Here is an 18,825-nt window from a genome sequence, read left to right as displayed (position 1 = left end):
GAAAAAAAGAAAATGTGTGTCAACTTGATGGCGGGGATTAGCCATTGCCATTGAGTTGTCTGGGCTGACCAGGGTGTTCTCCCTGTGATGCATATGAGGAGAAAATGTGGGGTGTGGAAAATCACTTGAAGTTCCTGCAGTGGGTACAGAAGTGATTTTACTGAGAGTAGGCATTCCAGTTCCCGGAAACCCCAAGTAAGGGAAGGGAGCTAGCTTCATTCAAGCGAGGATGTGGTCCTTTATCAGCATGTTGGATTTAGGCCATGAGACTGAATTCGGCGTTTAAGTGATCTTCCTTTAGCTACCATAACAGATGTGTGAAAGTGTCCTCTGATTAGAGGACCAGAAGTTCAATGGTCAAGGATGGTATAGGAAAGCAGGCGCAGTTGCAGAAGAGACTCAAATGAAGCCTGGACCAAAGTCCACCCTGTTGGCCGTTAGTCCAAGGAGGTGGAACCAGGCAAAGACTGAAGGCAATTGAGAGGACTAAAGTGAGATGGGTCCTTCTGTAGAATGGAAACTTATCTGGCCATTGGGGTGATTCTGCATTCGATCATCGCCCAAATGTTAGTTGGGAGTGGGGATGGTGCCAGCGTCTATCTTTTTTGGTTGATGAGGAAGCTGAGTGGGGAAGTGAGGTCGCAAATAAGGTGGGTTGACTCTACGGCCTCTGGACTGTCCGACAATCAGCCAGTCCCCTAAGTACTGGGGGATCATAATGTGCAACTGTCGTAGATAGGCGGTGTCGGTCTTCATAACATGGTGAAACTCTGGGCAAAGTAAACAGACCAGATGGAAGAGCTTGGGGTTTGTATGTCTTCCCTTTGTTCATGAATTGGGAAACCTGTGGATACGTTCATGTGGAATTTCTTGGTGTGGATGAAGCTATTCAGTGGTTTCAGATTGATGATGAGATGCCCTTTGTCTCATTCCTATTTAGGTGCAAAGAAGAACCTTAAAAAAGAGATTGACGTTTGCTTGGCTGGATTGAACTTGAAGGATGGTGTACTTTACAGTAGGGATTTCATCTCTGACCTCAAAACGAAGCATTGGTCTTTTCATGGGACTGGAGTTTGATCCGAGGACTGGTCCAATGCAATCTCTAGCCAGGACTCTGCAAAAAGATGTAAACAGCCACCAGCAGGCTCAGGATCACCAATCACAGGTGGTGAAGCAATGTTGTCATTGGCAACACCCCCAGAATACACGGGAAGTGTGTAATGAATATGCTTGCCCCTGGTGAGCTTCATTCATCTAAGTGGTGCAAGTTGAAGCCTAGCAACAAGTAGGCTAACTCTAATAAGGCAAGAGTTTGGGTCAGCAAATATAGCACAGCTGATGTTGTTGTTTAGCCAGAGGCAGTGTTTAACAGAACGACAATACTTCCTGATAGCATAGATCTGTTCTGCCTCGGTCTCCAGAGTGTCCAGAACTTACCAGCAGAGCAGTCCTTTCCTTAGAGTGGGAATGTCTGGAGGTGAGCCCTCACACTATTCTAGAAAACGTGTATAGTATCCAGGTCATCAGATCCCAAGGTTGAAGTTGCCAGGAAGGAAATTGAAGTGAATTGTTTAAATACATGGATAAGCCCTTCATCAAGGCTGCAAAGGGCTATGGCTGAAAACTCTTAGGACACTCCTCATTTGAACAGGCCAGGTACTTTTGATAGCAGCAGAGACACAGTAAATTGTAGCCCAAAATGGGTTTAAATAATGAAGCCCTTGTCTCGGTTGATTGAGTGGAAGAATGATTTCCCAAGACAGCAGAGGTTTTTTTTAGCACGTATTTCCCAGTACTGACGACAGAAGTTTTCTGCCGAGCAGATAGACCATGATACTTTCTGTTTTAGAGTTCACACTACACCGTGGTATACTGGGCTTAGGAACATAAACTTATATACATGTAAACTTTTATACCGTAATGTATTCGATGGGGCTCCAAGAAGACAGGGCTCCATCACCAGAAATAACTGAAGGGAACAGGGATAATATTTCCTGCTCAACTTAATGCATCAGTTCAGTGGGCCTAGGCAACTTCCACTATCCAATTTGTCCACTGGCCCATGACTACTGGCATTAAAGGAAAGAATACCACTAGCACCAATATTCCCTTCCTTGTTTCAGTCCCGCAAGTGCAACCAAAGAAGCAGACCCAATTATTAAGAATTTATTAGGGAATTCCTGCTTGCGGCTAAGGCCTATATGCCCGTTACAGCTGCAAGGAAACAACGCCCTCTCAAGTGGCTGGGCCTTGTCCTCGTCCGGCCAATGTAAAATGAATCCCCCATTCAAATGGCTACGCCTTATCCACATATGTGCGCCTAAAGTACGGTGCATCCACACAAAAAACATTGTCTCAGACAGTTAGGTTTTGTGGATTTAATGAGCTGCTAAATGTGTGAATTGCCCAACTCAAGCAGCAAGGCCTATAATAATGCTGCAGGGTTGGCCACGTCTCATAACATTAACAGTATGTGCCTACAGAATGCACACACAGAAATACTTGAGAAAACGTCACCAAAATATGAGAACCTATCACTCTTAGAAAGTTAGAACCACAGATAGTATTAATTTATTTAGAAAGAAGCAAAGGATGATCAGGTCAACACAGAACCAAAAACGGAACTCGAAAACTCCAAGATGCCTAGCAAGACACTTCTGACAAATTACGGTGCTGAGAAAAGAAGGGATGAACATGGCAGCGTGACCGCAGTGCATAGTGGGAGGTCAGGGGCACCACGGATGATCAAGTCTTTTCAGCAAATAACTATAGGTGCATGGGAACTTTGCATATGTAGTGGCTAGGTAGAGTGCCACAGACCTGGGATTTTATAACTAACGTCTCAAATAGGATGTAGCATGTTGTTATGAGTCATCAACAAAACAAATATACATGTGTGCAACATTTTACACTACTTAAACCCATACAGTCGTGTAAGTTTTATTCCTAATACACAGAAAAGAAGAATCACTTAATGATACATGTACATGTAGTTGCATCCATGCTGATGGTACATGAAGATGTGTCTTACCAAGTATTCTGCAGTTCTTTTCTACATAATACTTCACTTTAAAATCTGTATCTACAATCTGTTAGCTTTCAGCACAAAGTGAATATACTCCTTTCTCTTTTGACTTCATTGTCTTCATTTTTAACTATTTCCTTTTTTGCCTCTTCCTTCAAGAGTTTCCCACCCTAAGTGGCCTTCGTGCCTATTGAGGGGCAACTTCCATAATAAAAAAGACTTATACATGTAGATGTACTTCTCAACATCCCACCTTTTCTTCAAGGGAAACATTCCCTTTTCCCTCTGCGCAGCCAAACAGTTCCCTCCTCAGCAAGTTGCCGTCATACTCCAGGAAGGTCAGGTACAGGTTACGGAAAAACTCCACATGCTTGTTCTTGACGCGCAGCTTCTTGGGGGAGTTCCAGTGGATGACCTTCAGATCAGTGACCTCTGCATAGCACAGCTTTTGTGTAAGAGGAAATTCAAAAAGCCATACTCAACAAGGTGCCAATTCTGTCAAAGAAACTACATGTATTAGTTAGCGTAGGTGGAGCCAGGGGGGTCCTGGGGGTCTGGACCCCCCTTTCATAAGAGGACTCTTTTTTTAAACTCGGGATCGACAACAAACATAGCATTTTGTTGATGTTTTCAAATGTTTTGGATGAGGGACCTGACTTAAAGCCGTACGTGCTGGAATATTACCATGGTTTTTGGAAAATGGGTATTGGGTTTCACCTCGATTCTCACGTTGTAAAATGTTCCTGCAGCTTATGGGCAGCTTACACGGCCGGATGGCCACACTTGCAATCAGCGAACGTCAATAGGCCTAAGTTCCCCCCCCCCCCCGATCGAATGCTCTAACCCGCCTGAGGTAAAGTTAGTTCCAGCATATGTTGGCGCAACTTGGACTCCTCAAATTTGGTGGATTATTGTACGTTATGCCAAACATAATGATCTGCCCCCACAGATGAGCTGCGATGATGCGCAAAACAACGTGTGGACAAAACTGGCCTTTACCTCTGGGCACATCTTATTCAATTGGACCTGATACGTAAACTCCCTGATGTCCTTTGAGCATGCAACGAGGCTGGAGGAACATGCACATTAATTTTTAGTGAATAGACTAAAAATAGCATTGAAGGATTATTTTTTTTATCGTCTTTGAAATTATTTTCAACTTACACAATGAATAAAATACCACGCAAAATAAGTAGCATTTATGTCTGCATATGGATGAGATTAGTCTCGCAGACGTAACTCTATCATATTTACTGCCGAATGCATTATTTCTAAACCACACTTTCTGCCATAAAGCCTTTTTTGCCATGCCCTTGTTGCTGCCTAGACTGTTTTCAAGGCGCGTATACCGTATTTGCAAAGAGAATTTTGGTTTTAAAGGCAAGCCCTTACAGTAGTAACTTTTTCCGACTTACACAAAGACTATTTTTAAACAACTCAACTTGCACACTTGACCATTAGCTTTGCGTCAACTTCCTCTGTGTTTAGAACTCCATGCAGTGACAATGTATCATACGTTGACTTTGACACTGAAGTTTGTCAAAATAGATCTAAAGACTAATAAAGTAGCACTACTCGTTCGCGCGTTGCCGACACTTTTGGATTGCCTAATCTCACGTGATGCGGACTTTATTGTGGGTTACATTAAAGTTTTGCCTGTACATTATTTATAGGCTTATATCATTTAAAACCATCTTGAATGAGGGTAACCCTTCCAGTGAAATATGATCATTTGGGGCCCTTAAACAGTGAACATACATCAAAACAAAGATAAATACAATGCAGGATCTGGTACAAGATAAGTAGGGAAAAGAGTAACAGGAAGAATTTTAAAAATGCCTCCTTTTGAGTATATTGAAATGCATATGTCTCTGAAATCTCTAAAGGCCATTTCTGGTGATTGAATACATTGTATTTTTATTTTTTGGTGGCTATTGTCAAAGTATTTGAAATTGTTCCCTGCCTCTATTATTATTTGCAGCCGGATACCATTTTCCTCAGTCCGGTATCAAATTGATCCTTTTTACAACCCCACATGTTTTGTTCAGTCTAAAAGGTCACCTTGTGTGCCCGGTAGAAGGACGTAAGCACAAAGGCCCTTCTGCCGGGAAGCATGATCACTGTAAAAAACTTTTCCTGGCAAAAGGATGAAAGTGTGCAACTATTGTATTTTAATGAAATATGAAAATTTCTTGGCAAAAAGTTCAAAAAAGCCGAAGTCCTTTAATAAGTTGCTTTTTGTATAGCCCAGGTTGATTTTGTAGTAAATTATATCCGTTTTTACTAAATAAAGAGAGTTTGTTTCTTACCCCCTTTTTGCCAGGAACATTTTTTCTGCTGTGATCATGCTTCCCAGCGAAAGGGTGTAAGTGCACTTACGCCCTTCTGCTTGGTACCCGACAATCTATAATTTTCAGGTTAAGGCAAAGGAGTACATGGCAACCTGAAATTCATGCTTTTTGGAACAAAATATGTGCCTTTAGTTGGACACCCCTTTTGAAAAATCCTGGATCCGCCCCTGGTTAGAATAGCAGAGATCAGTGAATTGATTACAGACAGAACAGATCATTTCAAACTTTGTTAAAGTCAACCAACAAAATTATTGCAAAAAATCCTACTTGCTCAAAATATTGTAATGGCATTACACTTCCTTATAAGTTACAAGTACAAATCCATTTCCAAAGATGTGACGTGAGGTATTTTGGAAACTAATCCATGAATACTGCCCCATCAGTTGCTCAAATCATGAATGGCTGCTACAAATTTATGGGCAAGATTTATACCAAGCACTTCCTAAACTCCTGTGACCTCAGTCACCTTTGTAGAACTGGATGATTAAGAATCACAAATCCAAATGCTGATTTAGCGGTTCGTTATGAGGGTGCACGTTAATCACGAAGGAGTGGAGCAACACTGGACTGAGGAGAAAGTATCACTAGATTGAGGAGCATGATTGGAGGGAGTGGAGCAACACTAGACTGAGGAGAAAGTATCACTAGATTGAGGAGCATGATTAGAGGGAGTGGAGCATCACTAGACTGAGAAGAAAGTATCACTAGATTGAGGAGCATGATTAGAGGGAGTGGAGCATCATTAGACTGAGGAGAAAGTATCACTAGATTGAGGAGCATGATTAGAGGGAGTGGAGCATCACTAGACTGAGAAGAAAGTATCACTAGATTGAGGAGCATGATTGGAGGGAGTGGAGCATCACTAGACTGAGAAGAAAGTATCACTAGATTGAGGAGCATGATTAGAGGGAGTGGAGCATCACTAGACTGAGGAGAAAGTATCACTAGATTGAGGAGCATGATTGGAGGGAGTGGAGCATCACTAGACTGAGGAGAAAGTATCACTAGATTGAGGAGCATGATTAGAGGGAGTGGAGCAACACTAGACTGAGGAGAAAGTATCACTAGATTGAGGAGCATGATTGGAGGGAGTGCAGCAACACTAGACTGAGGAGAAAGTATCACTAGATTGAGGAGCATGATTGGAGGGAGTGGAGCATCTCTAGACTGAGGCGAAAGTATCACTAGATTGAGGAGCATGATTGGCGGGAGTGGAGCATCGCTAGACTGAGGCGAAAGTATCACTAGATTGAGGAGCATGATTGGAGGGAGTGGAGCAACACTAGACTGAGGAGAAAGTATCACTAAATTGAGGAGCATAATTGGAGGGAGTGGAGCATCACTAGACTGAAGAGAAAGTATCACTAGATTGAGGAGCATGATTAGAGGGAGTGGAGCATCACTAGACTGAAGAGAAAGTATCACTAGATTGAGGAGCATGATTGGAGGGAGTGGAGCATCGCTAGACTGAGGCGAAAGTATCACTAGATTGAGGAGCATGATTGGAGGGAGTGGAGCATCACTAGATTGAGGAGAAAGTATCACTAGATTGAGGAGCATGATTGGAGGGAGTGGAGCATCACTAGACCGAGGAGAAAGTATCACTAGATTGAGGAGCATGATTGGAGGGAGTGGAGCATCTCTAGACTGAGGAGAAAGTATCACTAGATTGAGGAGCATGATTGGAGGGAGTGGAGCATCACTAGACTGAGGAGAAAGTATCACTAGATTGAGGAGCATGATTGGCGGGAGTGGAGCATCATTAGACTGAGGAGAAAGTATCACTAGATTGAGGAGCATGATTGGAGGGAGTGGAGCAACACTAGACTGAGGAGAAAGTATCACTAGATTGAGGAGCATAATTGGAGGGAGTGGAGCATCACTAGACTGAGAAGAAAGTATCACTAGATTGAGGAGCATGATTGGAGGGAGTGGAGCATCACTAGACTGAGGAGAAAGTATCACTAGATTGAGGAGCATGATTGGAGGGAGTGGAGCATCATTAGACTGAGGAGAAAGTATCACTAGATTGAGGAGCATGATTGGAGGGAGTGGAGCATCACTAGACTGAGAAGAAAGTATCACTAGATTGAGGAGCATGATTGGCGGGAGTGGAGCAACACTAGACTGAGGAGAAAGTATCACTAGATTGAGGAGCATGATTGGAGGGAGTGGAGCATCACTAGACTGAGGAGAAAGTATCACTAGATTGAGGAGCATGATTGGAGGGAGTGGAGCATCATTAGACTGAGGAGAAAGTATCACTAGATTGAGGAGCATGATTAGAGGGAGTGGAGCATCACTAGACTGAGAAGAAAGTATCACTAGATTGAGGAGCATGATTGGAGGGAGTGGAGCAACACTAGACTGAGGAGAAAGTATCACTAGATTAAGGAGCATGATTGGAGGGAGTGGAGCATCACTAGACTGAGAAGAAAGTATCACTAGATTGAGGAGCATGATTGGAGGGAGTGGAGCAACACTAGACCGAGGAGAAAGTATCACTAGATTGAGGAGCATGATTGGAGGGAGTGGAGCATCACTAGGCTGAGGAGAAAGTATCACTAAATTGAGGAGCATGATTGGAGGGAGTGGAGCATCGCTAGATTGACGACCATGCTCAGAATGAGAAGTGGAGGACAACTGTACTGAAGAGGAACATGATTAGAACAAGAAGTAAAGTAACACAAGACAGAAGATAAACATTCTTAGAATGAGAAGTGGAGCTACACTATAAAGTTTTACCCTGGAACAGATGTTGCATTCAGGCAAAGGGTGTGTACACATAGCAGAAGATCCAGATTGAGTAATACCAATACATTGACAATACCGATGCTACATGTACATGTATCTCAATGCCCTAAATTCAATGTTGACCTACAATGCCTAATTTCAAGTTCTGTTATTCCTTTCTAACAAAAGCCAGGTTTGAAACACTAATTTTCAGATGCTTTAATCATTTTAATCATGGACGCAAGGGGAATAGAAATAGACACATGGCAATTTTACCCACTAGAGTATTTCTACTGACACAAAACGCACAGAAGAACGGTTGAACATGAAGTTGACTCTTACCTTTGATGAACTAATGAAAAAAAAGGAAATGGATAAGATGGACTTTGCAATATACATGTATGGGTTGGGCTTGGAACAAGACGTTAATAGCACAGACTAGATAACTATGTTATTCATTTACATACCTCACTGCGAGTGTGGTCACTCAACTGAAGGTTCCATGCACAGGGCAAGTGGTGCACAATGTAAGGATGTTGCTTGATGACTGCATTAATGATATCCTGAAATGTAAGTAAAACAGAAAATTTTATTCTTATACAAAATTACACATTATTTAACAACCTTACACTGCATATATGAAGAAAACACCAGCAAAATAATGGAATCGAATTATATGTCTGAAGAAGTTCTTGCCAAGTTTGAGTTGTTTTCCTGAATAGTGTGCAAATACTTATGTACCTGATCAGCAAGTGACACTGATAGAAGACTCATGAGTTCCTTCTCAGCTGTCAGTCGCCACATCTGCATCCAGTTCAACTCCCTTAGTTTGTAGAGGTCAAAGAGCATCACCCCTGTGTTAAAACCCCGCCCCTGGAAGAGAAATAATAATTCACTTGCGACCAGATGCATTTTAAGTCCGAAATTTACAAGATATCTCATCAACGTTTCAAATAAGTCCACAACTAATCAATAACTCTTGCGTCAAAGCTTCAATAACAATTCTGCATGAGAGACGCTGATCAGCTCATCATCTCATCATCTTTTTGAAGCCTCAAAAATTACAGAATGAAAGCAATGTTGCTAAAAGACGCAATCACAATTGTCTACACACTAGACAAGTCTATACACTACTTCACAACTTCATTAATGTTTTAAATTGAGCAACTTTAAGAGACAGCAGGATTGTATTTTGGCAAATTAATGTTTAGCCTCAGACTGCTGGATGTGAGTCTCCTATTGATCTCTATATTTGGAACCCATTTAGCTGTTGTTTGGTGAAGTGCAGTTCTTGGCCCATGGACTTTGTAGAACCTACTGGTACAGCTTCTGTTTGGTGAGAGATTTATTGGCATGGTGTTTTCATCGCCTCGACCTTGGAACACATGGACGCCCAAGCACTTTCTGGCAGACTGACCATCTGCAAGCACTGCTGGAAAGAAGAGAAAGAAGACTACATCGGTGACACCTCCTGCTGTCTCAGCAGCAGCCAGTGGGGCCACCACTGCCCGGCTGACAGATCTGAAAGGCAGCAGTGCATACACACAGATGACTAATGTCTCCCAGATGGCTGATGGCTACCATGCAGCCCTAGCAGCCTCAACATTTACATTGACAGTGGACGGCGCAGGTCGAGCATTTGGACCCGAACTGGACATTTGGTCAATCCATCTCTTGCACTGTTCCTTCAGTTGGAGCATCTGCAGGAGCGGGGGTCATATCCAGTTAATGGTACTCCCTACGATTCAGCTACTGCAATCATAGCAAAGGCAGATGTGGTCTTCCAAATTTGTCACTGGTTCTGGATGTAGAAAAGCCAGTTGTGCGTAAACTGGGTACAATGCGGTGCAAAATCAAGACGCTAGACATGTGGCAGTCTGCCTTTCATACCTTCATGCTTCAAGCTGCTTAAATATGCCGAAATAGTTAGACTAGCCTCTCTCCAATTTCTTGGCTTTGCCTGGCATATGTATGATAGCAGTTTTGCCTAAAACAAGAAACTGAGCCTTGATTTTGAGCTTTGGCTCACTGTTGCAGCAGCTGGAGTATCAGGGCATGCTCAGTGTCGCTGTGAGGCACACAAGTAGCTGGAAACCATCCTGACCAACGCTTTGCTTTCAATGGCCCCAATGGTTGTCATTACCATAATTGCCACTAAGCCCATAGTTTTGCAAATGTCAGGGCAGTGGCCACAATAGGTATCGATGTAGAGCTGGTGGGCCAACAAGGTAACCACAGCCATATAAGAGAACCGGCTTGGTTAGTTAAAGCCGATTTTAAATCTACTTTTCGACTGCTTCCCTGATAATTACAAGCTGTTCGGGTTTAAATTTGATGGAATGCACTATTATGATAAGTGCTTACCAATGGGTTGTAGCATTTCATGTTCCCTGGTTTGAAAAATTTAGCACCTTTTTTAAATTTCGAGTTAAGTTCGTTTCATATGTGACTCACTACTTTGGCGATTTTTGTAGAATCATCATGTTTTGAGAATCATTATAGTTTGTATTTACTTGACACATTCAAAACTATTTGCGGAGAGCTTGGAGGCCCCTTTGCACATGAGAAAACTATCAGCTCAGTTAAGACTGTAATATATCTGAGATTGGAGATCGCTGCAATTGCAGGACAAGTGCAAGTTCCTCTAGAGAGGGTTCAAGTAATTACTTAGCAAATTCAAACAGTGTTGATAGGCGTAAAATGTCCTTAGTTGACATTTAGTCTCTCGTAGGTTCCCTTAATTTGTTGTCTAAGGCAATTCCACCGGACCAGGCCTTTTTGCGGCATTAGATTGCACTCACTAGCAGGCTCAGGCAGCCTTTTAATAGGGTTTGTGTTTCCCAGAGTGTGTGATTAGATTTACTGACATGGTTGGGCTTCATTCCCCACTATAATGACACATCAGTATTTGCTGCTTCTGATTGGCAGTCAAATGAAATGCTGGAACTCCACACAAATGTGGCTGCAAGCAGGTGCATACTTTGGGGGGGGGGCAAATGCATCCAGAATCGCTGGCCCAACAGTGTATTGCATAATCCCCTCTTGATTGCCTTCTTACAGCTGTAGCCACTCTATGTTGCCCTACAATGCTGGGCGCCAATCCTTGCTGGCTACAAAGTCACTTTCCATACTGACACATACTGCTGTGGTATGTCCTATGAACGGATTATGCCACTCATTCTTTGCTTTGTGCTGCTACATGTACATGCATGTTTGCATTCCAATGTTTCATTCAAGGCAGTCCGTGTACCAAGACAATATCATGAGACAGCAGATGCCTCGTCTTGTTTTCAGATGTCTCATTTCTGAGCAGCGGTCCACTCCACAAGTCTTATAGATAGCCCAGTGAACTGATTACTAAGTACAGCTCTTGCACCGAGGGCTTTGGGCTTTGAATCAGTTTGGGGGCCAGTTTCCTACAGGAAATGAAGAGTCCATTTCAGCTGATGACATTCGTCATTTCACAGCTTGGTTATTATTGCAGGGGCTTTCATCAGCTACATTGCCACGTATCTTTTTTTGATTTTTGCCAATTGGGGAATTTGCCAAATGGCACATCCACGATGGGGTATTGTTGGCATCAGACATCCAGTTTGACGACGTTTGCACACTAAATGTGTCAGTTTGCATTCTTCTCTGACATTCCAAGAACAATCAAAGTTGTCCCCCACAATCCATCTGATTAGTGCGTTCGATCAGCAGATAAAGTGCTTTGCCCAGTCTCTGCATTTCTCCAATATAACGCAGCCCAACCCTCATCTATGGGTCCATTTTTCTGCCACTTTAACAGTCAGCCTTTCACCCAATATCAGTTTAATATGGTAATACAAACAGCAGGAGTATGCATGCCTTATGATAACATTCGCAACATGGGTTGTAGGCAATCAGATTGCTTTCTGTCATACACACATCATGTGCCTACGTGCAATTTTGACAATAGATGATACTCAGATTTCTATTGTGGGGGTTACGAGGATCAGCCACATATTAACAGTTCTTATTGAACATGGACGTACCTTTGGGGATGGTAGTCATCACTTATTAGAAGTTCGTTCAGAAGTGAATAGTTTCTGCACATTAGGAGGTTCTATTTCATTCCTTGGTGGGGATAGTAGACACCTTTACCAGAAGTATGTTTAGAAACAATAATGTCACCAGATTAAAATGTTCCATCCCATTGCTTGGCTATTTTGTTGGTTCTTCAATACTAATCCTTCTCCTTATCATAGCATGACATGTCTAATTAGTTTGATGACATAAGCCTGGTTAGCAACACACTAAGATGCCTTTCTTGTACATGTAGCACAACTCGCTGAGCTGAATGGACACTGAACTTGCCTGTACACCATACAGGTATAAATGTGGTGAGGCAAAGGGAGTGCTGGTGTGGGCGCCTCATCTGATAGCCGGTTTGTCAACAAATGCAAGGTATCCACCCCGATTGTTGATAATTCATACTGGAACTAATGAGCTAGTGTGCCACAGATGAATATGCTCTCCGGCAACGAATCCCTGTACTTTTGCATAGCCATGCTCTCCTTTACCCACAGTCCATATTAGTTTGGTCTGACATTTGACCTAGGATGTGTAATATTGGAGCAAGCTCCAATCAGAAATTGAACAGAAGCGCCCTAAGGTAATCGATGGGCTGAAGTACAATGTGCTTCCAAAAACACTTACTGCCTACATCACCCTACTTCACTTCCTTAAAAAGAAATTCATGTGACTGTGGCATAACCTCCAAATTTGTGTGTCAGTGTTTCATTTTGTTACAATAACAGCGCCCTCTGTAGTTTTATCAAGGGCAGTCCTGTCATGAGGTCACTACAATTCAGTATTGGAACGTGACCCTACATGTAAATTCACATGACGTTCATTTCACCTGTCTCTGTGTCACTGATTTATTGTTATCCACCTTGCAGCATCCCCACAGAAGTGTCATAACGAAACATGGTGTCAGAATCTATGCAGACTTCCACGCAACCTACAGTTCTGCTGACCCACTTGACACAACGTGTTTGGGAATATTCGCTGACTTACCACGCCTGCACTTCGTGTCACTGAATGACCCTGCCACCTCTACCGCATTCTGTATGGACTCACGTACGCATGTTGGCTGTGTATGTACAACTTCACAATCACAAATAAAAAACATCAGGTTCATTTTTGCTGTGATAACTGGTTAAGTCACACACTCTAACTGCATACATTGTCAGGGTATAAATGTACTTCCAAGTGCTATTTTGTTAGGCATGTGTCAGTGTGCATTTCAACTGTGAAGAGTTTTAAGAGTCTTAGCTGCTGATGTTTTAAACTAAGGGTCCTTTGGCAGTTTCTTATACATTGAATTTCATTGTATACTTAGAGATCATTTGGGCACAAAAAAGACGGCAACTCATTCTAGATCTAAAGTGCCACTACCAGGATCATTAAATTTGCAAACAGATAACTTAAAATCAAGTAAGGAAAAATTCAAGCAAGTTTGGGACAGCTACGAAATTATATCTGGATAGATAAAGAGACTGTTATAGTGTATATCGCCCATCGCCCATACTAACTTGAGACAAGGAAAATCAAGTACCAAACATGCGTACAAATATACATGTAAATCTAAGGGCAGTGCACTGTTGTACAAAGTGAAAGCTCATCTGAGAAGAATGTGCTTGGATCATAATGACTGATACGTGCACTAATGGTGAAGTGATGTATGTACACAAGAATGCAAAACGTCATCATGCACAAAAGATATTCACACTGATGCAAATTAAAGGTAACTGTCAGGCAATTCTGTGACAGTGAGAAAATTCCAATGCAACATTATACTGGAGGCTTGTTTGCCCACGAGGAATGAAATAACTGAAACTAGTCAGAATCTTTCTACATACAAGGACACTATGCCTTCAGTAAGTACTTGCAAACTGCACATAAAAAATCCTAAAAATAAAAAAAGTTCCTTGTACCATTTGTGGCTGTTAAAGGTGACAAACATGCACCACTGATAGGGTCAAGCACAGCGCAACAAATGAAGCTGATAAAAGTGAAGTATGAGAACATTGCAGTTGCTGAACTGCAGGACAATTCGCACCCTTGCAAGACTTCTACTCCACTAGTTACTGCACATGTGATCCAGCCTGAACAATCTTCAAAAACTATGAAACAGTGTTTGAAGGCTTGAGACACATGCCAGGTCAGGTACATCTACAGATTGAGCCTGGTTCCAAGCCAGTAGTGATGGCTCCACGTCACGTTCCTATTGCTGACAAGCCCATAAACTCAAGCAAGAACTTGACAGACTTGAAGAACTTCAAGTGCTGAAGAAGGTCAAAAGACCTCATACAGACTGGGTTTGCAACTTGGTGAATGTAGTCAAGCCAAAAGAAAAAAACTTGTTGTCTGTATAGACTAACGGCACTTGAACGCAGCTCTAAAGCGTGAACATTACCCCTTGCTGGTTATTGATGATGTTCTTCCAAAACTGGCCAAGGTCAAGATATTCAGCAAAACAGACTGCAAAGAAGGGTTCCTGCAATGCGAGTTGGATGAGGAATCATTTCATCTAACAACCTTCCAAATACCTTGGGGCAGATACCAGTGGTGCCAACTACCATTTGGACACTCGCCATCTCCTGAACTATTCCAAAAGAGATTGGATCAGAGCCTCGAAGGTCTCACTGGTATTCATTAGTGTTGGGCGGTTCCAGAATTCTTAGAGTCGGTTACGGCTCCAGCTAAGGACCGTGATTCTGAGTTAGAACCGGCTTCCAAAGATATACAGAAAAGCATAAGGTTTAATAAAACACATTAAAGATCTGTCACTGCCATGCCGCACTCGCCACTGCACTGCACTCACCAATGGCACAACAGACTGGCTTTTGACGTTTCCTGGGCTTTAAGATTATCCACAGAGGGTATTTTGAATTTTATTTTTACCTCTTCGTAGACTAGTCATAGCTGGAATAAATCTACAACATGTATGTACAACCATGATACAACTCAGCACTGCTTCCTCCTGCACTATTTTCCACTCTATGTCCATGTATAAAAAGACTATAATCAGAACAACAACCAATTTGTTATTGCAAGTACATGTAACTTTAACCACAATACAAATGGAATCGTCGACCATGCGGTGGAACTTCATGTATGGACTGGATCACGTGTACTTATTGAACATGTGCCAACGTATCGTAAATGGCTATGGACCATGCATAAACTGGTCATTCGTCCACAGTGGGCGCATCAAAAACTCTGATATGTCCACTATCTTGTAAGCTATGCCATTGCCCGGATCCATGCATGGAACCGGCTCTGAAGTGAGAAGTTGAAAACCAAGACCCTAACTGGTGCATAAGTTTGAGCAATGGCTAGGCCATTTCTTAACCATGCGACGATTTTGCCTGATGTCATACATGTACATGTATATGCAGAAAGTACAACACCTCACACATAAATATTGTATTGTATTGTGTTGAAGTCACAGCCGGCCGTCAAAGCTCCACTGCACCACACATGCTATAATCAATGTGGTTTGGTACCCAGACACAAGGGTATTTTACAGTTCATTTGTGTACGCATTTTCCCTTGTGTGGAAGGGTGCCTTGCTAAATGTATAGCATGCTATACACGTACACGCGGGAGCAACGGTGACTAAGATTCAATGTTTGGAGTTGTCACTCACAGGCGCTAAGCCGTGACTGGGACTCTGATTTGATGTTTCGAGTCGGCTCTTTGAATGTGGAACCGCCAATGGTGGGTACCCGGTTCTGCACAAAAGCAGAGCCACTGACTTCAATTTTGTTTTGGATCCACAGTTCCACTCGGAACCGGGACTACAACACAAGCCTAGTAATCATACTATCGCTGATGACATTTTGATCACAGACCAAAGTAGCGCTGCTGATGAGTTATCATAGATCACGATAGAAACATGACACACTGCAGTTTCTTGATCACTGCAAACAAATGAACATCAAACTGAACAGAGCCAAGTCTGAATGCAAGTGCCATGAGGTGACATTCATCAGACACCACCTACTAAGCTCAGGACTTAAGCCGGACCCTGACAAGGTTGAGGCTATGCATCCTCCACATGGAACAACCAACAGATGTGGAAGGAGTACAGAGATTTGTGGGAATGGTAAAATACTTTGCCAAATTCCTACCAGATCTCTCTTACATCAGCAAGCCTCTCAGGCAACTAACAGGTGCGTGCATATCTCAAGAAAAGCAACCAATTTGCCATTGAGGAGGAAGTCGAAAGTGTTCACATGATCAACACACATTTGATTACACACAAAAATCCATGAGCAAATCAAGTCAGCTTAGGCTGACGATGAGAGCCAGGAAACTGTCATACACTGCATCCTCAGTGGGTGGCCAGACAACAAGCAAAAAATCCCTTTGTCTGCATATTTTTTTGTCCACTTGTAAAATTTGTTCAGATATATTTGTTCACTAGTTGATTATGTGTTGTTTAAGTATTGTACCAATTATGTTGTTACTCATAGACATTCTTCTTTAAAGAAGAAAGGCTCTTACAATATTAGCGCCCTCTGTAGTTTCACTAAGGGCTGTCACAAGGTCACTACAGTTCAGTATTGGAACATGACCCTAAATTCACATGACATTCAATTCACCTAAAAAACTGTCTCTGTGTCACTGATTTCATGATATCTACATGTACCTGGTGGCATTTCCATGGAGTTGTCGTAACAAAACAATTTTGAGTCTGCATATAATTAATAAATAGCAAATGGTAGCAGTAACCCAAAAGCAGAGGTGTTCAAGCACACAACAGTGCTGACTTGGCATTCCACAGGCAGTGGCTATGATGGAAGCAATTCCCCAGTATAGTCGTCTGTAAATATACCTTGCTGGCCCTAGAAATGTTTTCGCAGGTTGTACTTTTATGCATATTTCTAATGACAGTAGTAGCGCAATACATCAGTGTGCTCCCATGAGGTCACCTGGTAGAGGCTATTTTTCTTCAGACATTACATAAGAGAGTCAAAAATCCCTGTACATAAGGACTAATGCCCTCATCACACTGTGATGATAACCTGGAAGAGCCTTCTATTTTGTAATATTTCATAACATGTGGGTAGGACAAGATGAATCTAAGAAAAGTGGGTAAAAAGTTCTTTCAAGATCGTACTAGGTTGTTACTGAGTTGCCGAAAAAGGGACTCAATAGGGGACTTGCAAAATTAAATAACACGCAAACTAAACATTTGTTCAATACTAAAATGCATAACAAGAAATCGCAGGTTTAATATCGCAAGACCAAGGTAGACTGAACTTCTGAGTAACTTCCAACAAGGATATTTGCTTCCACCAAGAAATTAGAGCCCTGCTACACAAACTTTGAGCATTCTCAAAATTTTGGCATGACCTCCCGTCCATGAAGACCTACCACGTTGCTATCAGTTCACACTGAGTTCTTTCTACAATGTGCAAGATTTCATCATGATTAGCTATGCTCTCCCAATTTCCTGAGGACATAGTAAGATGTTTGAGTGTGATGGGGATTTAAGCAGTTCACACATTTTTATGGTATGCAAAATACAAGTTACAATCTGTGTGGAAAATTCTGAGTTCATACAGGTATGTGCATACAGTCTGTTAATATGAGGTTTCCAAATGCATTTGTCTTTGTATGAGACCACACATAATCAACAAAGGATGGTTTGCTGTCTGTGGGATAGTATATCAAGACTTCACCCCTGCGGTTCAAAAGGGGTCTAACCATCTCTTTTCAGGTAAATGCATGTTTACACACTACACGAATGAATTATTCCTGTTAGATCTGCTATTAAACAAAAGTGGCCAGAGGACAGTATGAGTGGTTCCCAGCTTGACTCTGAAATGTCTTTAAACCCACTACCACCTCACCAGTGCTGGCCAGGGTTTGTGCTTCTTCCATAAGGTTCCCAGATACCAGTCACTCTGGTTCTCCACCAGACCAATGGCCTTCTTGCCAGTCAACTTAACAAATATCCTCCACAGCTCAGCGATGTCAGTGGCAAAGGTCACGTCAATGTCTAACACTATGGTCTGTTGGGGAAATATACAAACACAAGGGTTATGCACTCCTAAACAGGGGTGTGCTCTTACAGGCTTTACAGAAACTGCGTACACATCTCCCATGCAGTCAAGAACTTAAACAACCATCAATACTATAAAATCTAACATCAATAAGACATTTTGCTGTCATGAAATTCCCCAGCAAACTGACCCCACAATAGACTGTAAAATACTATGCATAGGAACAAAGTTAGGGGCATTCCTTGGACACAAAAAAGTTTATGTTCAACTTTTTTTTTTAAGAAACCGATCTTTTCTTTACATAGACATAGTTTTGGAATTGAGACACACGTTTCGAACAGCAAAACTGAAAAAAATGAAACCAAACATACGCCCTTTATCTGTTGCTCAGCACAGCCCTTGTAAAGCACTGATAAAATCAATAGTAGACAAATGTGGGTGCGATATGTACAAATTGCTAACAGCTGTGGACAAATATTGTGGATTTTGAATGGGTTACATATGTGTACATGTATGCTAACTGTTCACACATACAGAGGGCGCATATTCAATCTCCAGCTGAATGTTCCTAAACCAGTAGAGCACAGAACAGCATTGGCACAACACAAATGTTGTGGATTGTCAACAGATTTGGTTCAACAATTAGACCTAAAACATAATGACGTAAAGCAGT

General features: G+C 42.1%; 2 protein-coding genes across 3 annotated transcripts in view; one reads left to right on the top strand and one right to left on the bottom strand.

Moving 5' to 3' along the window:
• Nucleotides 1-18,825, top strand: part of tbck (TBC1 domain containing kinase) — a 195,990-nt gene that overhangs the window by 99,715 nt on the left and 77,450 nt on the right. The window lies entirely within an intron of this gene.
• LOC147800087 (xylosyl- and glucuronyltransferase LARGE1-like) overlaps nucleotides 1-18,825 on the bottom strand; it is a 70,079-nt gene that overhangs the window by 21,383 nt on the left and 29,871 nt on the right. For both annotated transcript variants that reach the window (XM_087132805.1, XM_087132804.1), the window contains exons 7-10: nucleotides 18,000-18,161; nucleotides 8,851-8,982; nucleotides 8,577-8,672; nucleotides 3,279-3,470 (exon numbers count right to left, since the gene is read on the bottom strand). In XM_087132805.1, the coding sequence (XP_086988931.1) occupies nucleotides 3,279-3,470; nucleotides 8,577-8,672; nucleotides 8,851-8,982; nucleotides 18,000-18,161 (582 nt within the window). The remainder of the gene's footprint in view (nucleotides 1-3,278; nucleotides 3,471-8,576; nucleotides 8,673-8,850; nucleotides 8,983-17,999; nucleotides 18,162-18,825) is intronic.

This window comes from Acanthaster planci, linkage group LG02, assembly GCF_054643075.1.
Source record: "Acanthaster planci isolate LZ-2023a linkage group LG02, COTS_SCS, whole genome shotgun sequence".
Taxonomy (NCBI): domain Eukaryota; kingdom Metazoa; phylum Echinodermata; class Asteroidea; order Valvatida; family Acanthasteridae; genus Acanthaster; species Acanthaster planci.
Note: the sequence above shows the minus strand (reverse complement) of the source record. Positions and strands in the feature narration are given on the sequence as shown.